General features: G+C 42.6%; 1 protein-coding gene across 2 annotated transcripts in view; it reads left to right on the top strand.

Annotated features, from left to right (window-relative positions):
* Positions 1 to 25187, top strand: part of AKT3 (AKT serine/threonine kinase 3) — a 642459-nt gene that overhangs the window by 76397 nt on the left and 540875 nt on the right. For both annotated transcript variants that reach the window (XM_075596830.1, XM_075596831.1), the window contains exon 2: positions 20754 to 20912. In XM_075596830.1, coding sequence (XP_075452945.1) covers positions 20867 to 20912 — 46 coding nt within the window. In that variant the 5' untranslated portion in view covers positions 20754 to 20866. The remainder of the gene's footprint in view (positions 1 to 20753; positions 20913 to 25187) is intronic.

A 25187-nucleotide genomic window follows, 5' to 3' on the forward strand; every position in this document is an offset into this window, starting at 1 on the left:
TAATGCAACAGATGATAAGATGGCAACAGTTGTTCAAATTTATCAGTATTTTATCGAAAACTATGACTTTTACAAATTTTCGCCAGCTCCTCATGTGTGGAAGCGTGCAATAAGGAAAAAGTTATGTAGCGATGCATGTTTTTTTCGTATTGATCCCGAATTTATTGGAGGGTATTGGTGTGTATTACCGAGTTTTTCCTGTATCTATGATCATGCAGACGGCAAAAGGCAAAAGGTCGTGTTAAAACCAACTAATAAACGTCAGTCGCTGGCAAGCAATGCACCAGCACCGGCTTCCAATAACGGTTCGACCATCAGTGACAACCCTTGCTGTCTGTCCACGCACGGATACCTGCAGCCTGAGCCGGATTTCGCGTACAGTTTCGAGCAAGCTTGCATGTACCTAAGAGATTTCCAGCCTCATCAGCTGACTACAGGTGTAGTAGTCCCGCTGTCACCTGTCAACGACGTGTATGATCAAGAATACGGGACTGGCAGTGGCCCGGCGCCAGCTGATTGGGAAATTCTATGGTGAGTAATGTTGCCGTATTTTATTCTGTTTTTTTTATTTTGAAAATATCAATATCTCTGCGATTCAAAAGTCAAGCGATTCTCCTGTAAGCAATATCATTGGCTGAGTGGCTTCTACAGTAGATACTGCACAATTGGTGAAAAGCTAGGCGCATGCACATTGGTAACTTCTTGAAACGCATATGCGTGTCATCACATCGACGGTAGGCGCATGCGCATGTGAACAGGAAACGCCCCCCGAGAAAATTATTGGTGGGACTGACTTTGGGAACTTCTTTAGGGGACCGACCATTACAGTAAAACTTTTACTTTTGTTTTTCCTCAGAAAAGAAAACGTTGTCATCTCATGCGGAGAACGGCAAATGGAGGGATTTCGATGAATAATATCGCTTTGTGTAACAATGCCTGCACATTGCTGAATCGGATTTAAAAAACCACGTACCGGAGTCTACAGTTTAGTGGCCATTGTTATTTTTAGGATAGAATAACTGAAACAGTATGCTGATGTTTTTTGAGACCGTATACAATACTTTTTTTTTATATATACTTTATAATAAACCCGAGAAAATTAAAAGTATGCATTTATTGTACATGTATTCCAGTACATATGTGTATTTTATACCCGTACAGCATGTATTGTTTTAATACTCTTGTGATGTACAGTGGTGAGCATGCCTACAGGATACAGTACAGTATGCATGGACAGTACTGTACATTCTAGAAACACTGTATTTTGTTACAGTATAAAAGGAGACAATGGAACAATTTAAAATAAATCAACATTTTCTTTTATTGGTGTAGTAAGTACAAAAACATTTATTTACAAATACTGTACAATGTAAAAACATTTTAAGTGTACAGCAATTCAAAACATCAACAGGTGTATGGTTTACTGCTAGTGAAAACATTTATGTACAGAAAGTCAAAACATTTACAGTCAGTCAGTATGGTTTACAGTCACATGGTGTTTTTAAAAAAATTCTTTATTCATGAAATTTAAAAAACGCAACATCTCCTTTATTAAAGTACAGAAAGGCAAAACATTTACAGTAGGATGGTGTACTGAACAGTCAGTCAGGCCTGCACAACTCCAGTCCTCGAGGGCCGCAAATAGGCCCGGTTTTCAGGATAACCTTGAAAACCGTGCCTGTTTGCGGCCCTCGTGGACTGCAATTGTGCGGGTCCTGTGTGTACAGTAAGTAAACACATTTCTTTATTAATACAAGTTAAAACACGCAACATCTCCTTTATTAAAGTACAGAAAGTCAAAACATGTACAGTACAGCACATCAGTATGGTGTTGTTAAAAAAAAAAATTTATTCATGAAATTTAAAAAACACAACATCTCCTTTATTAAAGTGCAGAAAGTCAAAACATTTACAAAAAATAAACAACAGTTGAACAGTCCCGCAAATGCGATACCCACCAGATTGTCCTTCCAGGGCCGATGCCTTGTATGGCGCAAAATGCCATTAATGGCATCTCGAACGCTTTTCATTAAAGGATCTGTAATTGAAAAATAGCGCCGCAATTCCTCCACAATAGTCTTTCTTACATTTTCAGGAATCGCCCTTTTTTCGCGATTTCCTTCATTGTTCACTTTGTAGGCCCACCCGCAGTACACCAAGTAGGACACATGGTGCTTAAAAATTAACATGGCATACTTGTGGGGTAAAGCAGCACTCATCACCCTATACTTCTCCCTGAGTGCCGGTGGCAACTCGCGCAGGATGATGTCGGGCACCGTATTGATGTAAGCGTATGTCGGTTGGGTTCTGGGAGCGGGTGTGCTTCTGTGAGCGGGTGTGCTTGTGGCGGCGGGCGAGGTTAGGTTGTCTGGGAGGAAGCTTTATCTTGACGGGGTTGTCATGTTATCCTCCTCCTCAACGGCATACATGTACACAAAATCTTCTGGTGGAGGGGGTGCGCTTGGTGATGGAAGGTGGTCGAAGGTCCCATTCATCACATCCATGCCACCCTCCTGCTCCGGCGTTGGGGATACAGGGGCATGAACACCGAGCAAATGATGTATTCCCGCTATGTCAGTCTCTATCTTCTAAAGCGCTCGTCCTTGTGCATGGCGTGCTGTGGACATCTGGGTTGATGGGTGCTACGAAGGATGATATGGGGGTTCCATGGAGAGAAGCGTCAGCGTCGCCGAAGAAGGATGGAGGAGGTGATATGTGGATTTCCGGGAGAGGAGAAGCGGCAGCGTCGTTGAAGAGGGATGGAGAAAGTCACCTGTTGATTTCCGGGCGAGAAGCTTCAGAGTCGTTTAAGCGTAATAAAGAGAGTGACCCGTGGATTTCAGGGGCACCAGCGGCAGCGTCGTCAAAGAGCAATGGCGAAGATGGGCTGTGGGTTTCCGGGAGAGCGGCGGCAGCGTGGTGAACGAGTAGTGGATAAGATGGGCTGTAGATTTCCGTGAGAGCGGCGGCAGAGTCGTCGAAGCATAAACGAGGAAGTGGCCTGCGGTTTCGATGGGTTGGCTGCCATTTGTTTTGCGTTGTGTGTACATCACTGAATGTCTTCTTGACATAATAAGGCTTACATGTTTTAAAACCCTTAGCCTTTGGGGTCAGCAGAAGGTTTTCTTTATTGGCTTTAGCCTGTCGCTTTGGCCTTGGCTTGGAAACGGCTGCCGTCGCTGCCTTTCGCTTTTTCTGCGTGACAGGCACGGCAGAGGCGAGTGGGTTCCTGCGTCCGTAGAATTGTGGTTGATCCATGGAAGCAGATGGCACAATGCAGTATCTGGACAAGGGCAAGTTCAGATAAAGATCATCGAGTGGTGGACTATGCAAAGTGTGTAACCTTTTATGCATGGCGACGAGGTACAGGTGTTGAAAGTGGGCGTACTCTAATGTGAGTCATTACCGTATAAATACACCATCCATTTTGTGGATTCACTGCACATTAAATACACATCGACTAAACATCGAATATACATTCTTGTGTTTGTATTTCTTTCTACTCGCAGCAATGCCTGTTAAAATTTTTTCAAAGGATCTCAGCATGAGAATTAAGGAGATGTACATGAGCGGACACTGAATTGCAGATATCCAACGCTGGTTAGCTGCTTCTGGCCTCGTTGTGCCATCAACCACCGTGTGCTATCATGCACACGGAAAAAACAGAATGCACAGGTTATTAAGAATTTATATTAGTGTTAGGGACCCATGGAAATGTGGTCTGCCGTGCAGTGGCTCAGGGGCTTACAACAATTTTGGCCAAAAATGTTAAACTAAAAGACCATTTTATTTAATAGATATTTATACATATATATTTAGGCACTGTACCGTGTATGAGTTTCACTGGATGTGCACTGAGCTCTGTCTGTGTTTTATGTTCTGTCTCTGGTTTTAAATGCATAGTAATAGAACAATATATTGTGCAGATCTCTCTAATTTTATAGTTATTTCGGTATATTTATATAACAACAGTATATATATTGTTTATATTGCTGCATATTAATAGAACAATATATTGTGTAGATCTCTAATTTTATAGTTATTTCGGTATATGTATATAACAATAGTATATATATTGTTTATATTGCTGCATAATAATAGAACAATATATTGTGTAGATCTCTCTAATTTTATAGTTATTTCGGTATATTTATATAACAACAGTATATATATTGTTTATATTGCTGCATATTAATAGAACAATATATTGTGTAGATAGATCTCTCTAATTTTATAGTTATTTCAGTATATTTATTGTATACTATTTTTACGGCAAATTATGTGTTGTGCTTGTGGCCTACTGCACTGTAACTTACTGGATTGTTGTTTTTCAGTACATTGTAGGGAGACAACTCTTCTGGTCGACAAAATAAGTGAAGAGAATGAAGAGAAGAGTGCATTAAGGGTCAAATACACTCTGCAGAAAAATCACAATCTCACTGTATCCGAGACCAGCATAAAGAAGATGAGATGCAGAATTGGATGGAAATATGGACGTATGAGGTTAGTACTGGACTGATAAGGGACGTTAACAAAATCAAGAGAGTGGTCCAGGCCCAGGCATGGATCGACAGTGGAGAAACTTTCCAGGATTGCATCGTCACTGACGAGTCTACTGTTTCGCTGGAGAGATTTGCCACCTTTGCATTCCACAAAAAAGGTTGCATATCTATGAAGCCGCGTCCAAAACACCCAGTGAAGATGCATGTGTGGGGTGCCATCTCTAGGCGTGGACCAGGATGCATCGTCATCTTGGAAGGTACAGTAAAATGTATGTCACACGCTTTTGTCTTACGCACTGTACTAGTGTGCAGTTTTTTGAGCACTTTTCTTTTCTTGTTATAGGAATCATTAATAAAGCTTTCTTCCAAGAGAAAATTGTGCCTGAGATTGTGGAATACATCACACGTGAGTTCCCGGATGGTCACAGGACAACGATCCGAAGCACACCGCGTCAACAGTGCATATCCTTGAGCGCGGTGTCAACTGGGTGAAGACGCCAGCGGAGTAAGTGCGGTAACCGTGTCTCATTTTTTCCCACTGTTTTTACTGTGTACTGTATCTATTAAACTAATTGTCCTTTTTTTCCCTCTCCAATGACAGATCGCTAGACTTCAATCCTATCGAAATGGTCTGGCATCAGCTGAAGGACCATATCCGAAAAGTCGTGAAACCCTCCAAAAACGATGAGTTGGCGCAAGGCATACTGACTTTTTGGAACGATATACTCACCGTGGAACGATGCAATAAATATATTGACCATATTGCGACTGTGTTGCCCATTGTGATCGCGCGTAATGGGCAAGCATCAGGAAGGTAGTATGGTATAGTACTGTACTGTAGTATTGTAAGTACAGTATGATACATGTACAGTAAGTATGGCACAGATTTTTTCTTTCCTTGTAGTCAGAGTATACAGTAGTTCCAGTATAGACTAGTTTGACAGTACTAACTGCATACTGTAGTCCAATATGGAGTAGCTATACAGTACACAATGCCATAATACAGTATGCACCTAACTGCTCAATTTTTTTCATTCCAGAGAGAGCAGCACCAGCCATCTGGTTACAAAGTATTTAACAGTAGTCACAGTATAGACTAGTTTGACAGTGCTAACTGCATACTGTAGTGTGACAATAGGTAGGGGGGTGGGGAGAGTGAGTGGACTGGGCGCTTCCCAAATAGTATTAAATTGGTGTAATTAGTGACACACCTGTTAATACACAAAATAAACCTTACACCAAAAAGTGAATAATTAATATAGAGTGCATATATATATATATAGAGCAGCTCAACTTCCTCTGATGGGACAGTTCCAAGTCCCAGGATGTGGAATTTTCTTTTCTTGGAGTTGAGGAGGAGCGCAGGAAATGGTCGTGATATGCAAAAAATAAAAAAAAATATATAGTGCAGATGGTAGATCACTGCTAAAAAGATAATCAATAATAGGAATAGAACTCACAAAAATCGTATTGTGTTACTGCATGTCAGAGATCCATCTCTCTCTGACTGGAGCCCTTTGTGTAGCTGGAGACAGGATACCTCTCAGTAGAGTGGTTGATATGCAAATAAAGGAAACCACATTTTCCATAAATAAGATGGGTGGTGGAGAGAACCGCCGATAGAAGGGTGGTGAAGTATAGAGCTGCTACCCGGTGCTTCACTTGCGCCTCACAGTGTATTTCCGCATCAGTCTCTGCCGTCGCGTCACTTCCGCTTTCGCGTCACGGGTGAGGGCGGGAAGCAAAAATGGGTCTGGTGTCAGCAGTGGATTGCCAGTCTTTCAGTGTGCAGATTCTCTCCAATAACTACGCGTTTCGCACACTGCTTCGTCAGGAGTATCTGCATACTGTAGTCCAATTTGGAGTAGCTATACAGTACACAATGCCATAAAACAGTATGCACCTAACTGCTCAATTTTTTTCTACCCAGAGAGAGCAGCACCAGCCATCTGGTTACAAAGTATTTAACAGTAGTCACAGTATACAGTAGTTCCAGTATAGACTAGTTTGACAGTACTATACAGCACACAATGCCATAATACAGTATGCACATAACTGCACTAATTTTTGTTTTCTTGTCTTTTCAGAAAAAAAGGATGGACTGTGGGAGAGGGGGGGTTATCGTGTAAAGTCCGTGAACTGTTTGTACAGTTAAGTGTACAGTATCTAAACTGCAGTCATGATGTACAGAAAACCTCTCCTCTCTCAATCAACTACTGTACTGTACACAGAATGAGGAAGAAGATAAAGACGGAAAAAATTATATATATATATATTTATATATATATTATATATAATTAATTAATATTATTATCAATGTGCATTATTCATGATTATCCACCGGCCCTCAATTTCCATCTGACAGAAGAACTTAATAAAGACTGCATTTTGTATTATTCATGATTATTTTTATATTTGTTTTTTTTGTTCCTGATAAAATAAAATAAATATTTATTTACATTCATGATAATCATAATCATTGACAACAACCCCCCCCACACACACCTACACCAAAGAAAAAGAAAGAATGACAAAAAGTGGTAATTTACTGCATCAACAACATGAATCAGATAATGTTTTTTTTCAACAGTCAATTCTCACAGTGCTGTGCAAATCAGATTTACATATCAAATTCGAGAAGGGATTTTCCAAAGCGTTACCGTAAACAAAGCCTCAAAGGGTTGGGGGGGGGGGGTGAGTCATGCGCAGTAATCAGCTAGCTCCCATCCCAAAGAGGATTTCACTCAGGCGCATAGAGAGGTGATGCTCGGCTAGGGACAGATTAAAAACAAAATGGCAAGCTTCAGAAACTGAATGACTCTGTAGATAAGATTTTCAAATCCTTGAGCGAGCCGTGTGTGTGTGTGTGGGGGGAGGGGGGTACAGGGTACAGCTGCATGAAGAATTACATTAGCTGTACTGCAGTTCAAAGAAATGGCATATTTTCAAAAGGCAGGTCAACATAATAATTTGATCCCTAACCCCCAAATACAGTACTGTACATAAAAAGCAAACAAATCAACCATGTGCAGTCAAACACACAGCGTCGCAGTCAAAAGCTACAGCACAGATTGAATATCGTAATATCAAGATGGTTTATGTAGGCTTGTGGAGAAAATAAAAATAAAAAATGAGAAGTTTTTTTTGGGTCACTCACTCTTGAACTTCGCATTGACAACAACCCCCCCCCCACACCTACACCAAAGAAAAAGAAATAATGACAAAAGTGGTAATTTACTGCATCAACAACATGAATCAGATAATGTTTTTTTTAACTCTCAATTCTCACAGTGCTGTGCAAATCAGATTTACATATCAACAAATTCGAGAAGGGATTTTCCAAAGCGTTACCGTAAACAAAGCCTCAAAGGGTTGGGGGGGGGGGGGATGGGTGAGTCATGCGCAGTAATCAGCTAGCTCCCATCCCAAGGAGGATTACTGCACCGACACACTTTATTCGAGCAAATACCCGGTATGTACCTGGCAGATACCTGGAATGCGCCACTCCTAACCTCTGACAAGCCCCGTTGCATTTGCCTTCCCAGCCTGGGTTCATGCCTGGCTGATGGGCGGCTGATCTGTTAAATGATAATGATTAGGATTTAATAGGCTGCAATGCTTCGCGTGTCTACCAGATGGCATAAATTCATGAATTGTAATGCAGTTTATATATATATACTGTGCAGTATTGCAGCCAGCGGGAATAAAATGCTTCAATCCCTGCTTGGAAAATAACTCAATGTACTCGGGCAGAAAACAGTCACAAACCTCAATACACCCGGGTATACCCGAATTCGTGGGACTAGCCAAGCTCGAATAAAGTGTGTCGCCAGTGTATACACAGGTGCATAGAGTGGTGATGCTCGGCTAGGGACGGATTAAAAACACAATGGCAAGCTTCAGAAACTGAATGACTCTGTTGAGGTGTCTGTCGATAAGAGTTTCAAATCCTTAAGCGAGCCTTATGTGTGTGCGTTGGGGAGGGGGGTACAGCTGCATGAAGGATTAGCTGTACTGCAGTTCAAAGAAATGACATAATTTCAAAAGGCAGGTCATCATAATAATTTGATCACTATACCCCCAAATACTGCTGCGGCTCATTTTATTCTAACACATCGCCGGTTTTTCCCAGGCTTTTTCCTGGAATGCGACGCACTTCACCGGGAGCATGCCGCATTCATTTTGCATTCTCGGCCACGGGTCATGCGCGGGTCATGCGCGGTTGACGCGCGGTTGATGCGTTTATTGACAATGGTTCGGATTTAATAGGTTGCAATTCTTCGCGTGTCCGCCAGATGGCAGATATTCATGAATTGTAATGCGCATGCGCTTCAGTAATGTGTCGACTTGCAGGTGTTTCGTTTAAAAAAGATACCACAGTGCGCTATTGTAAATTGGCCTTGAGACTGAAGGAAGAGGTTGCAATAATGTATCAATTTAGGCTTTTCATATTAAAGAAAGACAAAGACCAGTTTCTGTTACAGTATTCTCCAGACAGCCGCCACCATGAGTGTTCAAGTGCAGCCCTTTTTCCAAAAACCCGACAGAAGTTACGCGTATTTGATATGGGCCGCGATTAATGCAACAGATGATAAGATGGCAACAGTTGTTCAAATTTATCAGTATTTTATCGAAAACTATGACTTTTACAAATTTTCGCCAGCTCGTCATACGTGGAAGCGTGCAATAAGGAAAAGGTTATGTAGCGATCCCTGTTTTTATCGTATTGAGCCACAATTTATTGGAGGGTATTGGTGTGTATCACCGGCTTTTTCCTGTATCTGTGATCATGCAGACGGCAAAATGCGAAAGGTCATGTTAAAACCAACTAAGAAATGACAGTTGCTGCCAAGCAATGCACCAGCACCAGCACCAGCACCGGCTTCCAATAACGGTCCCACCATCAGTGACAACCCTTGCTGTCTGTCCAGCAAGCCAGAGCCGGATTTCGCGTGCAGTTTCGATCAAGCTTGCATGTACCTAAGCAATTTCCAGCCTCATCAGCTGACTACCGGTGTAGTAGTCCAGCTGCCAACTATCGACGTGGATGATCAAGAACACTGGACTGGCAGTGGCCCAGCACCGGCGCCAGCTGAATGGGAAATTCTATGGTGAGTATTGTTGCCGTATTATTTTCTGTGTTTTTTTTATTTTGACAATACTGTATCAATATCGGTGCGATTCAAAAGTCAAGCGATTCTCCTGTAAGCAATATCATTGGCTGAGTGGTTTCTCCAGTACTGTACTGCAGATACTGAACAATTGGTGGAACGCTAGGCGCATGCGCATTGGAACCTTCTTGAAACGCATATGCGTGTCATTACATCGACTGTAGGCGCATGCGCATGTGAACAGAAGACGCCCCCCGAGAAAATTATTGTTGGGACTGGCTGGGAACTTCTTTAGGGGGCTGACCATTACAGTAAAACTTTTCTTTTTGTTTTTCCTCAGAAAAGAAAACGGCTAATGGAGGGATTTCGATGGATAATATCGCTTTGTGTAACAATGCCTGCAAATTGCTGAATCGGATTTAAAAACCCACGTACACGCGTCTACAGTTTAGTGGCCGTTGTTATTGATTAGGATAGAATACTGTACCTGAAACAGTACAGTATGCTGATGTTTTCCGGCCGTACAGTATACAATACTTTTTTATATACAGTATACTGTGTAATAAACACAATGCCATAATACAGTATGCACATAACTGCACTAATTTTTGTTTTCTTGTCTTTTCAGAAAAAAAGGATGGACTGTGGGAGAGGGGGGGTTATCGTGTAAAGTCCGTGAACTGTTTGTACAGTTAAGTGTACAGTATCTAAACTGCAGTCATGATGTACAGAAAACCTCTCCTCTCTCAATCAACTACTGTACTGTACACAGAATGAGGAAGAAGATAAAGACGGAAAAAATTATATATATATATATTTATATATATATTATATATAATTAATTAATATTATTATCAATGTGCATTATTCATGATTATCCACCGGCCCTCAATTTCCATCTGACAGAAGAACTTAATAAAGACTGCATTTTGTATTATTCATGATTATTTTTATATTTGTTTTTTTTGTTCCTGATAAAATAAAATAAATATTTATTTACATTCATGATAATCATAATCATTGACAACAACCCCCCCCACACACACCTACACCAAAGAAAAAGAAAGAATGACAAAAAGTGGTAATTTACTGCATCAACAACATGAATCAGATAATGTTTTTTTTCAACAGTCAATTCTCACAGTGCTGTGCAAATCAGATTTACATATCAAATTCGAGAAGGGATTTTCCAAAGCGTTACCGTAAACAAAGCCTCAAAGGGTTGGGGGGGGGGGGTGAGTCATGCGCAGTAATCAGCTAGCTCCCATCCCAAAGAGGATTTCACTCAGGCGCATAGAGAGGTGATGCTCGGCTAGGGACAGATTAAAAACAAAATGGCAAGCTTCAGAAACTGAATGACTCTGTAGATAAGATTTTCAAATCCTTGAGCGAGCCGTGTGTGTGTGTGTGGGGGGAGGGGGGTACAGGGTACAGCTGCATGAAGAATTACATTAGCTGTACTGCAGTTCAAAGAAATGGCATATTTTCAAAAGGCAGGTCAACATAATAATTTGATCCCTAACCCCCAAATACAGTACTGTACATAAAAAGCAAACAAATCAACCATGTGCAGTCAAACACACAGCGTCGCAGTCAAAAGCTACAGCACAGATTGAATATCGTAATATCAAGATGGTTTATGTAGGCTTGTGGAGAAAATAAAAATAAAAAATGAGAAGTTTTTTTTGGGTCACTCACTCTTGAACTTCGCATTGACAACAACCCCCCCCCCCACACCTACACCAAAGAAAAAGAAATAATGACAAAAGTGGTAATTTACTGCATCAACAACATGAATCAGATAATGTTTTTTTTAACTCTCAATTCTCACAGTGCTGTGCAAATCAGATTTACATATCAACAAATTCGAGAAGGGATTTTCCAAAGCGTTACCGTAAACAAAGCCTCAAAGGGTTGGGGGGGGGGGGATGGGTGAGTCATGCGCAGTAATCAGCTAGCTCCCATCCCAAGGAGGATTACTGCACCGACACACTTTATTCGAGCAAATACCCGGTATGTACCTGGCAGATACCTGGAATGCGCCACTCCTAACCTCTGACAAGCCCCGTTGCATTTGCCTTCCCAGCCTGGGTTCATGCCTGGCTGATGGGCGGCTGATCTGTTAAATGATAATGATTAGGATTTAATAGGCTGCAATGCTTCGCGTGTCTACCAGATGGCATAAATTCATGAATTGTAATGCAGTTTATATATATATACTGTGCAGTATTGCAGCCAGCGGGAATAAAATGCTTCAATCCCTGCTTGGAAAATAACTCAATGTACTCGGGCAGAAAACAGTCACAAACCTCAATACACCCGGGTATACCCGAATTCGTGGGACTAGCCAAGCTCGAATAAAGTGTGTCGCCAGTGTATACACAGGTGCATAGAGTGGTGATGCTCGGCTAGGGACGGATTAAAAACTGGACAGTAGTGTAATTCTAGAAACACTGTATTTTGTTACAGTAGCAAAGGAGCCAATGGAACAATGTAAAACAAATCAACATGTTCTTTTATTGGTGGACTAAGTACAAAAACATTTATTTACAAATACTGTACGATGTAGAAACATTTTAAGTGCACAGCAATTCAAAACATCATCAGGTGTATGGTTTACTGCTACAGTAGTGAAAACATTTATGTATAGAAAGTAAAAACATTTACAGTCAGTCAGTATGGTTTACTGTCACATGTTTTAAAAACAAATTCTTTATTCATAAAATATACAAAACGCAACATCTCCTTTATTAAAGAATGGCAAGTCAAAACATATACAGTGGGATGGTGTGCAAAACAGTCTGCAACAGTACAGTCCTCGAGGGCAGCAAACAGGCCCGGTTTTCAGGGTAACCTTTGAAAACCGTGCCTGTTTGCGGCCCTCAGGGACTGAAATTGTGCAGGTCCTGTGTGTGTGTACAGCAAGTTAAAACATTTCTGTATAAATACAAGTTAAAAATCACACAACAACATCTCCTTTATTTAAGTACAGCAGGTCAAAACATGTACAATACAGTTCAGCACAACAGTATGGTCTTAACTGATTAAAAAAAATCTTTATTCATAAAATACAGTATACAAAACGCAACATCTCCTTTATTAAAGAAACATATACAGTAAATTGGGATGGTGTGCAAAACAGTCAGTCAGGCCTGCACCACTACAGTCCTCGAGGGCAGCAAACAGGCCCGTTTTTCAGGACAACCTTGAAAACCGGGTCTGTTTGCGGCCCTCCGGGACTTGAATTGTGCAGGTCCTGTGTGTGTGTACAGCAAGTTAAAACATTTCTGTATAAATACAAGTTAAAACACACAACAACATCTCCTTTATTTAAGTACAGCAGGTCAAAACATGTACAGTACAGTTCAGCACAACAGTATGGTCTTACAGTACCCGTGATTAAACCAGAAAGTCCACCAGATTGTCCGTCCATGGCAGATTCCTTGCATGGCGCAAAACTCCATTAATGGAGTCTCGAACGCCTTTCATTACAGGATCTGTAAGTGTATAAAAGCGCCGCAATTCCTCCAGAATGTTCTTTCTTAAATTGGCAGGAAGCGCCTTTCTTACGCGATTTCCTTCGTTGTTCACTCTGAAGGCCCAGTCGCAGTACAACGAGTAGGGCACATGGTGCTTAAAAAGTAACAAGGCATACTTGTGGGGTGCACCAGCACTCATTACCCTATACTTCTCCCTGAGTGCCGGTGGCAGATCACACAGGCTGATGTCGGGCACCGTATCGATGAGAGCGAATGTAGGTCTTCTGCGAGTGGGTGTGCTTGAGGCGACGGGCGAGGGTAGGTTGACTGGGAGGAAGCTTTCCTCCTGTCTTGGTCGCTGTGTTGTCTCCTGGCGTGGTCTTGACGGGGTTGTCATGTCCTCAATGGCATACATGTACACTACATCTTCTGGTTGAGGTGGTGCGCTTGGTGATGGAAGGGGGTCGATGCTCCCATTCATCACATCCATGCCACCCTCCTGCTCCGGCGTCGGGGATACAGGGGCATGAACACCGAGCAAATGATGTATACCCGCTATGTCAGCCTCTGTCTTCTCCATCCTTCGATCCATCCGTTGATCCATATGTTGCATCCGTTGCTCCACATTTAGCATGGTCTCCAGAAGCAGATCTATCTTTGCCAGCACAATAGAGTTCCCGGGCATATCCACACAAATCCCATTCAGCATCCGGTCTAACGAGCTTCTTCTTGTGCATGGCGTGTGGACATCTGGGTGGATGGGTGCAACAGAGGATGAGATGGGGGTTCCATGGAGGGAAGCGGCAGCGTCGTCGAAGAAGGGTGGAGGAGGTGACCTGTGGGTATCCTGTAGAGGAGAAGCGGCAGCGTCGTCGAAGAGGGATGGAGAAAGTGACCTTTGGATTTCCGGGCGAGAAGCAGAGTCGTCTAAGAGCAAAGGAGAAAGGGACCCGTGGATTTCAGAGGCACCAGCGGCAGCGTCGTCGGATAGAACTGGAGAAAATGGCCTCTGGGTTTCCGGGAGGGCGGCTTCAGCGTCGAGGACGAGGGGTGGAGAAGACAGGCTGAAGATTTCCGGGACAGCATCGGCAGAGTCTTCGAAGCGTATGGGAGGAAGTGGTCTGCGGGTTCCATGGGTTGGCTCCCATTCGTTTTGCGTCGAGAGTACATCACCGTATTTCTTCTTGACATAATAAGGCTGACGTCTATTAAAACCCTTAGCCTTTGGGGTCAGCAGAAGGTTTTCTTTATTAGCCTTAGCCTGTTGCTTTGGCATTGGCATGGAAACGGCTGCCGCCTTTCGCTTTTTCTGTGTGACAGGCGCGGCAGAGGCGCGTGGCTTCCTGCGTCCGTAGAATCGGGGTTGATCCATGGAAGCAGATGGCATAATGCAGTATCTGGACAAGGCCAAGTTCAGATAAAGATCATCGAGTGGTGGGCTATGCAAAGTGTGTAACCTTTTATGCATGGCGGCGAGGTACAGGTGTTGAAAGTGGACGTACTCTAATGTGAGTCATTACCGTATAAATACACCATCCATTTTGTGGATTCACTGCACATTGAATACACATCGACTAAACATCGAATATACATTCTTGTGTTTGTATTTCTTTCTACTCGCAGCAATGCCTGTTAAAAAGATTTCAAAGGATCTCAGCATGAGAATTAAGGAGATGTACACGAGCGGACACCGAATTGCTGCTATCCAACGCTGGTTAGCTACTTCTGGCCTCATTGTGCCAGCAACCACCGTGAGCTATCATGCACACGGAAAAAACAGAGAACGCAAAAGGGCACCAAGGGTAACTAACGCGTAAGTATATTTGTACTGCACCGACACACTTTATTCGAGCAAATACCCAGTATGTACCTGGCAGATACCTGGAATGCGCCGCTCCTCACCTCTGACAAGCCCCGTTGTGTTTGCCTTCCCAGCCAGGGTTCATGCCTGGCTGATGGGCGGCTGATCTGTTAAATGATAATGATTAGATTTTAATAGGCTGCAATGCTTCGCGTGTCTACCAGATGGCATAAATTCATGAATTGTAATGCAGTATATATATATATATATATACTGTGCAGTATTGCAGCCAGAGGGAATAAAATGCTTCAATCCCTGCCTGGAAAATACCTCAATGCACTCGGGCAGAAAATAGTCACAAACCTCAATACACCCGGGTATACCCGAATTCGTGGGACTAGCCGAGCTCGAATAAAGTGTGTCGCCAGTGTACAACTTAACAAATAATGTACTGTTGATCTACAGTACTGTATCTAATATTTTAGTTATTTCTGTAGATTTATATTACAACAGTATATATATTTTGTATATTTATATTACAACAGTATACTGTATATATTTTGTATATTTATATTTATTTTACAACAGTATATATATTTTGTATATTTATATTTGTATTACAACAATATATATATTTTGTATACTGTATTTATATTAAAACAGAGTGTATATTTTGTATATTTATATTTATATAACAACAATATATAGATTTTATATACTGTATTTATATTTATATTACAACAGTATATATATTTTCTTGATTTATATTACAGTACAACAGTATACTGTATATATTTTGTATATTTAGATTTATATTACAGCAGTAAATATATTTTGAATATTTATATTACAACAGTATACTGTATATATTTTGTATATTTAGATTTATATTACAACAGTATATATATTTTCTATATTTATATTTATATTACAACAGTATACTGTATAGATTGTTTTTCTTTACATTGTAGGGAGACAACTCTTCTGGTGGACAAAATAAGTGAGGAGAATGATGAGAAGAGTGCATTAAGGGTCAAATACACTCTGCAGGAAAATCACAATCTCACTGTATCCGAGACCAGCATAAAAAAGATGAGACGCAGCATTGGATGGAAATATGGACGTGTGAGGTTAGTACTGGACAGTACAGGAGGTAAAAGTGTTGTTTAGGAAACTGTACTGTACCGCTAAAATTATTTATTCCTTGTCATTACAGAGCGTACCCCATGATAAGGGACGCAAACAAAATCAAAAGAGTGGTCCAGGCCCAGGCATGGATCGACAGTGGGGAAACTTTCCAGGATTGCATCTTCACTGGCGAGTCTACTGTGTCGCTGGAGAGGTTTGCAACCTTTGCATTCCACAAAAGAGGTCGCATATCTATGAAGCCGCAGCCAAAACACCCCGTGAAGCTGCATATGTGGGGTGCCATCTCTAGGCGTGGACCAGGATGCATTGTCATCTTTGAAGGTAAAATATATAAAATATAATGTAGCCTTATGCACTGTACTTTACTAGTGTAGCCTTACTGTATGCACTGTACTGTACTATTGTGCAGTTTTTTTGAGCACTTTTCTTTTCTTGTTATAGGAATCATGAATAAAACTTTCTTCCAAGTCACAATTGTCCCTGAGGTGCAATACATCACACGCGAGTTCCCGGATGGTCACCGTTTCTACCAGGACAACTATCCGAAGCACACCGCGTCAACAGCGCATATCCTTGAGCGCGGTATCAACTGGGTGAAGACGCCAGCGGAGTAAGTGCGGTAACCGTGTCTCATTTTTTTCCCATTGTTTTCACTGTGTACTGTATCTCTTAAACTAATTGTCCTTTTTTTCCAATGACAGATCGCCAGACTTCAATCCGATCGAAATGGTCTGGCATCAGCTGAAGGACCATATCCGGAAAGTGGTGAAACCCTCCAAAAAGGACGAGTTGGCGAAAGGCATAATGAGTTTTTGGAACGATGTACTCACCGTGGAACGCTGCAATAAATATATAGACTGTGTTGCCCATTGTGATCCCGCGTAATGGGCAAGCATCAGGAAAGTAGTACTGTACTGTAGTATTGTAAGTACAGTATGATACAGGTAAGTATGGTACAGATTTTTTCTTTCCTAATAGTCAGAGTATACAGTAGTTACAGTTTTTTCTTTCCAGAGAGAGCAGCACCAGCCATCTGGTTACATATTATTTAACAGTAGTCAGAGTATACAGTAGTTCCAGTATAGACTAGTTTGACAGTACTACAGTAACTGCCTACTAACTGCTCAATTTTTTTCTTTCCAGAGAAAGCAGCACCAGCCATCTACAGTAGTACTACACATCACACAATGCCATAATACAGTACGCACATATATATTATACATTACAGTATATATTATTAAATAATATTCTTATAAATGTGCATTATTCATGTTTATCCATGTTTTACAAATGTTTTCTAAATGTTTATCCAATTTCAATCTGCCAGAACAACTTAATAAAGACTGCATTATGTATTATTCATGATTATTTTTATATTTGTATTTTTTGGTTCCTGATAAAATAAAATAAATATTTATTTACATTCCTGCTAATCATAATCATTGACAACACCCACCCCACACCTACAGTACACCAATGAATAAGAATGAATGACAAAACAACATGAATCCGTTAATGGGTTTTTCAACTCTCAATTCTCACAATGCTATGCAAATCTGATTTACATTTCAAATCGAGAAGGGATTTTCCAAAGCGTTACCGTAAACAAAGCCTCAAAGGGTTTGGGGGCGGGGTGAGTCATGTGCAGTAATCAGCTAGCTCCCATCTCAAAGAGGATTACACGCAGGCGAAGTGAGGCTTTGTAGCTCGGCTATGGACGGATTAAGAACACAATGACTAGCTTCAGAAAATTAATGACTCTGTGGTGGGGAAGTTGCGTGAGTCATGCGCAGTAAGCAGCAAGCTCCCATCTCAAAGAGGATTGTTTTTGCAGGCTTGTGGATAAAATAACAGTTAAAAAATTATAATTAAAAAAAAAATTTGGGGGGGCACTCAAGCAAGCAGTGGTGGGTGAAGTTACAGGCGCATGAGCAGTAATCAACTAGCTCCCATCCGAAAGAGGATTACACACAGGCGCATAGAGAGGTGATGCTCTGTGCAAATCAAATTCGAGAAGGGATTTTCCAAAGCGTTAACGTAAACAAAGCCTCAAAGCTCCCATCTCAAAGAGGATTACACGCAGGCGCAGTGAGGCTTTGTAGCTCGGCTATGGACGGATTAAGAACACAATGTCAAGGTTCAGAAAATTAACGCCTCTGTGGAGAGGGGGGGGGGGTTGGGTGAGTCATGCGCAGTAAGCAGCTAGCTCCCATCTCAAAAAGGATTACACGCAAGCACAGTGAGGCTTTGTAGCTCGGCTATGGATGGATTAAGAACACAATGGCAAGATTCAGAAAATTAACGACTCTGTGGAATTTCAAATCCTTGAGCTAGCCTTGTGTGTGTTCGTGGGGGAGGGGGCTACAGGATTCAGCTGCATGAAGTTCAAAGCTAAAGACATACTTTAATTTCAAAAGGCAGTTCATCATAATAATACACCCCCAAATACAGTACGTAAAAAGCACACAAATCAACCATGTGCAGTCAAACGCACAGGGTCGCAGTCAAAAGCTACAGCACAGATTGAATATCGTAATACAGTAAGATGGTTTTTGCAGGCTTGTGGAGAAAAAAAAATTACAATTAAAAAAAAAATTTACATTTTTTTTGGTCACTCACTCAGGCAAGCAAGCAGTGGTGGGCAAAGTAACAGGCGCATGCGTATTAATCACCTGCTGTCAAGCAGGAATGTGATTGAAACCAGACACACGTTCAAAGGAATGGTGTGGGAGAGATGTACTGCATTGTAGAGAAGATAAGAAGTTGAAATACCCTGCAGTGCAGTTAATTATCCTGAGCGAGGGGAGAGCGCTGTATATGCCGAAATGTGACACTGTTACAGTACTGTACACGCCTATGTGTTTCAACAATTTTCAAATGAGACATACTGTACAGCAGCACAGCACTGCAAATGCATGTATACTTTAAATATGCAAATTTACAATTACTGCGCGCGCACACACAGACTGTGTGCTGACGTAGGTTGAACCGCGAAGGTATTAGACTTCCAAGACAACAGCTCGCAAACGCCCCCCTGAGTTTTTACACGGCATTGCAGTATTGCAGACAGCGAGAATAAAATGCTAATATCATGAGCGCAAAAATAACGCAATTCACTCCGGGCGAAAAAAACAAAAAAACGCACCTAACCGGGATAATCTGAGAACCGTGGATCTAGCTGACTTAGACTTAGATCGGCCGCCACTGTACAGTACATAAAAAGCACACAAATCAACCATGTGCAGTCAAACGCACAGGGTCGCAGTCAAAAGCCACAGCACAGATTGAATATCGTAATATCAAGTTGGTCTAGGCAGGTTTGTGGAGAAAATAAAAATAAAAAATGAGGAGGAAAAAAATATATATTTTTTTTTGGTCACTCACTCTTGAACTTTGCAAGCAAGCAGTGGTGATTTTACAGATGCATGCGCAGTAATCATCAGCTATGTACTGTAGCTCCCATCCCAAAGAGGATTACACGCAGGCGCAGAGAGGTGACGCTCGGCTAGGGACAGATTAAAAACACAATGGCAAGCTTCAGAAACTGAATGACTCTGTAGATGAGTTTCAAATCCTTGAGCGAGCCTTGTGTGTGTGCGTGGGGGAGGGGGGTACAGGGTACAGCTGCATGAAGGATTACATTAGCTGTACTGCAGTTCAAAGAAATTATATATTTTCAAAAGGCAGTTCATCATAATAATTTGATCCCTACACCCCCAAATACAGTACTGTACATAAAAAGCACACAAATCAACCATGTGCAGTCAAACGCACAGCGTCGCAGTCAAAAGCTATAGCACAGATTGAATATCGTAATATCAAGATGGTTTATGCAGGCTTGGGCATAATATAAAATTAAAAATGAGAAGGAAAAAAAAATATATATATTTTTTTTGGTCACTCACTCTTGAACTTCGCAAGCAAGCAGTGGTGAATTTACAGGCGCATGCGCAGTAATCATCAGCTATCAAGCAGGAATGTGATTGAAACCAGAAAGACACACATTCAAAGGAATGGTGTGGAAGAGGTGTATTGCACTGTAGAGTAGATAAGAAGTTGCAATACCCTGCAGTGCAGTAAATTATCCTGTGTGTGTGCAGGGGCGAGCGAGGGGAGAGCGCTGTATATGCCGAAATGTGATACTGTTACAGTACTGTACATGCCTATGCGTTTCAACAATTTTCAAATGAGACATAAAGCACTGCAAATGCATGTATAAATATGCAAATTTGCAATTTCTGCTCGCGCACACGCAAACTGTACTGATGTAGGTTGAACTGCTAAAGTATTAGACTTTGAAGACAACAGCTCGCGAACGCCCCCCTGAGTTTTTAGAAGGTATTGCAGTATTGCAGACAGCGCTAATAAAATGCTAATATTACGAGCACTAAAATACCGCAATACACTCCGGACAAAAAAAAAACATACTGCAGCTGCCCACGGTTATTAGAATTGCGCCGCTACAGCCGCACGAGGCTAAAGGCGGCCGCCACTGTAGTTAAACAGTCTTGAGTTTTCAATTGACAATGTACATTTTTGGGTGGTTTGACGAGTAGAGATCCCTAAGTGGGTGGCTGTTTTGTTCTTTTAGTTACATGAAAAATAAGTTGTATCTGGAAACCAAATACTAAATTGTTTATTCCTTGTCTGTAAGTTGCAAGAATGGGAATAATTCAATGGGAATAATTCTTTCTCCGTTACTTCCTTCCAGGCTGAGTCACCACTAGAAAGTGGGAAGAGCAACAACAAAAGGGAGAGCGAATCCAAACACCATAGCTGAGAAGTCTGACAGCAGTTTTGCAAGTTGGGGGCTCAGGAGCCATCATGTCAGATATAACTATAGTTAAAGAAGGCTGGGTTCAAAAAAGAGGTATGTTTTATATTTCTATTACTACTTAATTGTTGACTTATATTTTGCCATATTTAAAGCATTACTGTGTGTAAACTGTAAAGGTCAAGTAATATGAGCAGAGTGTTATCACCCCTGTCTTTGGCAGCATGGAGGTCATTAATTATTTTAGTGAGGGCTGTTTCAGTGGAGTGAGCAGCGCCGAAGCCAGATTGTAGAGGGTTAAGGATAGAATAGGTGGTGAGAAAATGGAGCAAGCAAGATAATACAAGACATTCAAGGAGTTTAGAAGCAAAAGGCAGGAGGGAGACAGGACAGGGTAAACCTTGCTGTTTTTGAGGAATGATATAAAAGGTACCAGAGATGGGGCAGGAGTTAAAAATGTGTCACCAGCGCTTGTCAGTAGCAGAGACACAGAGGAGCAGTGACTCAGCAAAGGACGGTTTGCTTTCTTGACTTGCACATACTGTATTGCTTTATCTTGGACTCCTTTTGCTGTTTCTCCATTATTGCGGATTGCTACTTCTGTATTGTTAATAGCCTTGCCTGATATCATATACTGTTGATCCTTATTGTAGGTCATTTAAGTGTATACAGGGGGTCTTTCCTGGATCTTGATTGCTTTATTGCTGGTCTTCGTTTGCTGTATTGCTGTATCTGTATTACCAAGAGCCTTACCTGATCAGATTCAGTTGTTCCTTATTGTAGGACAGGGCGCATTGTATATAGGGGAGTGAGGATATAGGGAAGTACCTCTGGGTCCCTTTGGATCAGAGAGATCAGGCTTGAGAAAGAGGTTAGTACCTCGAAACGGTCGTTGCCCCCCTTACATACCCTCCTCCTTTTAGTGTGTTTTTTCCCCCTTGTTTTTGTAGTGTGTTGTCACCTTGTCTCCCTTTCCCACTCCCCTTCCCTAAGACTCTATTTCCAATGTGATGTGCAACTCCAAGTAATTTTTTCCTTGTGTTCTCATTAAAACTTATTGCATATTTCAGACATACTCTTGTAGTAGAGCTTTTCTTTATAGACAGTTAGTGCTGGGACACCTTGTATTTTATATATGATTTAGGGGAATTAGGGTCCCCTAGGTCCCATTGCACCCTGCACGCACATTATGTATCTCTCTTGAGTGCTGTCTATCACTTTTATAGTTAAAAATGTGCGTGTCATAGGGATTATAGTAGGAGCAAGAGTTTTTAGGAGATGGGAAGGAATGGGATCAAGAAGGCAGGCGGAGAGTTAGGAAGGCATCAGGAGAGTTAGGAAGAGGTGTAGGATTGGAGGAGGATACAGAGGGGATTGCCTGATGTATGGATTCCACCTCTTGAAATAGCCAGCAAAGTCCTGAGGTGAGATGGAGGAAGAACAGGCAGCAGATAGTGGTTTGAGTAGGGAGTTGAAGACAGAGAAGAGACGGCGTGGGTTAGACTTGTGCGTGTTGATTAGTGAAGAAAAGTAGGTTTGTTTAGCCTGAGAGAGGGCAGAGTTGAAACAGGATAGCATAATTTTGTAGTGAAGGAAGTCTGCGAGAGTGTGAGATTTGATCCAGAGTCGTTCAGAGGAAAAAGTGCAGGAACCCAGCATGCACTTGTGGAAATTTAGTCAGGGTCTGGGTAGAAGGGTGGGAATGACAGAGAGACATAGCGGGGCATGTACTGTAGATCAAGAGAGGAGGATAGGGCAAAGTTGTAGTTCCTGACCAGGTTGTCAGGGTCTGGAGCAGAGCTGAGAGAGGGAGGAGGATAAAGTGGAATCAAAAGCTGGTAGTTTAATAGCATGCAGGTCTCTGCAGAAACGAGGGTTAGATGGAGGTGAAGAAGGGAGATGTGAGAGTGACAAAATGAGATGAGGTGATGGTCAGAGAGAGGAAAGGGGGAAATGGAGAAATCAGAGAGAGACATTTTTTAGTGAAAAACAGGTCTAGGTAGTACCATCCTTGTAGGTGCTGGCTGCAGTCCGCTGTTCAAGTCCAAAATAAGTGGTTAGAGAGAGAAAGTGGGAAGCCCAAGGAAGAGAGGGGTCATCAATGTGGCAGTTGAAGTCCTCAAGGAGAAGAACAGGGGTGACTGAGGAGAGGAAGAAAGTGAGCCAGTGTTCAAAGTGAGAGAGAAAGACAGAAAGGGGTGAATAGAGGTAGGTGGGCGATAGACGACTGCCACGTGGACAGGGAGAGGAGAGAAAAGCTGGACAGTGTCAGCCTCAAAGGATGAAATAGCGAGAGAGGGAGGAATAGGAAGGGTTCGGTAACGGCACATAGAGGAGAGGAGGAGCCCCACGCCTCCACCACTGCCATCAGGGCAGGGAGTGTGGGAGAAAGAAAGGCAACCATAAGGGAGGGTAGCTTCCAGGGCAGAGTCAGACTGAGTGAGCCAAGTCTCAGTTATAGCAAAGAGGAGCAGAGAGTTAGAGAAAAAGAAATCATGCACAGAGTGGAACTTATTGAAAAGGGAGCAAGCATTCGAAAGGGCACAGGAGAAAGGGAGAGAGGATGGAGGGTTACAGGGGATGGGTATGAGGTTAGATAGGTTGACACTAGAAGGAGTGGAAGTTGCATGTGGGAGGCGAGGATGAGAACATGTAGAAATAAGGCATGGATTGGGAGAGATATCCCCAGACGCAGGGAGGGGAAGCACGGAAAGAAAGAGAATGTGTGTCGATGATTTGTAGTGGGGTTTCTTAGTGCAAGGGGTATAGCTGTGTAGTGTCAGAGGGCGCATGTAAGAAAGGAGTTCATGTGAACTGAGAAGTGGAGAAGGAAGAAGAGATGGAGATATATGAATAGAGTTAAAGACGCTGAGGCTGGTAGAAAGAAATGCGTATTTTTAAAAGAAGCGAGGTCAGAGCAAATATAAGTAGTAGCGGCGGCATGGCAGCAATAGTTTAGTGCTGAGATGCACAGGATGAGTGGAAATTTGTGGCAGACGAGGGAAAAATGTAGCTGTCTTTTTGCTGGACCATGTGCTTAAAGGTGCCAAACTGCAGGGTGTGTGCAGACAGCATGATTCTCACTCAATGCCAGAGCCTCAAAATTAGCGCCACACAATAATTTCTAGCTGCCGATGCGGTTCAGCGACTTTAAGAGCAAGGCATTGTGGGCGCTAGTTTTGAGGCCCTGGCAGGGAGTGTATTCACACATCATGAAGTTTGTCGTCTTTAGCATGCGGTCCATGAAATGAAGCTCGTTGAGTTTGGTCCTTGGGGCCTCATTGACAGAGGTAAAGGCTCGAATTTATTTGGGGCTGAAGGGGCCTGTGGATATGATGGGTGTGAGGTGTTCTGTGTGGTCAGAAGAAGGGGGGTCTGTGCAGGTATGAGGGGGTGGACAAGTGACTTTTTACCTTGGCTGGTATATATAGCCATATGTATATATACAAACATACTGTACATACATATTGTAGATACATTTACGTAGTGTCACGCTGTGCTCACCACAAACAAGGCGGGACCCCAGAGCTGAGGTTGGAATGGGTATAAATGCCACCCACAGCCACGAGGGTGTGTGTCTGGCGTGTAGGGTGGTCGAGGTAGCCGGGTCGGTGTTGGAAAGGTACGGGTCGTCGTTATACTTGCCGGGGTCAGGGTAGGAGAGGTCCGGATCGATGTAGGTACTATTAGCCGTGGTCAGGGTTGGCAAGTGGAGAGTTGTCATTGTCCGAATGCTGAGATCAGGGTTGGAGAGACGTGGATGGTCAGAAACAGCCAGGGTCAGAAGTGCGGAGTCCAAGAAACAAGCCTGGTCGGTACACAAACAAGGTTCAGCAAGGCAAGACTGGCGGCAGAGATGAGGAGAACAACAACGTAACAAAGGTTTATGCTCAGCCAAAGTGTCAGTGGCACAGCTGAGCATATAAGGAAGTACATAGCCAATAGGAAAAGAAGCGGAATGAAGGCGTGGCCTCAGTGCAAGCAGGGATAGGCAGAGGTGCAGAAGACAGGTTCTGGCTAAGTAGCTGATTCCCTTTGTTGATGCAGAGCTTGGGCGCACTGCACATGCGTCACGTGCACATGCCACTGATGTGCAGGCACAATCCAGAGGCGGGACCCTCCCCCGCAGTATGAGTAGCCATCTCTGATGTGCGCTGTGCAGCCTGAGGGGGAAGTGGAAGGTGTCCTGAGTGGAGAGGGACCCCTGCGCATGAACGGAGGTAAGGTGGGAGCGCGTCGAGGGCGGCGTGACTCCCGGATCCTTACAGTAACCCCCCCTTCAGGAGCGACCTCTGGGCGATTCCAGAATAGCTTGAGAGGGTACTTCTGATGGAATCGTCGATGTAGGGTGTATCCAGGACTGCTCTTCTG

Source organism: Ascaphus truei, chromosome 4, assembly GCF_040206685.1.
Source record: "Ascaphus truei isolate aAscTru1 chromosome 4, aAscTru1.hap1, whole genome shotgun sequence".
NCBI classification, from domain to species: Eukaryota; Metazoa; Chordata; class Amphibia; order Anura; family Ascaphidae; genus Ascaphus; species Ascaphus truei.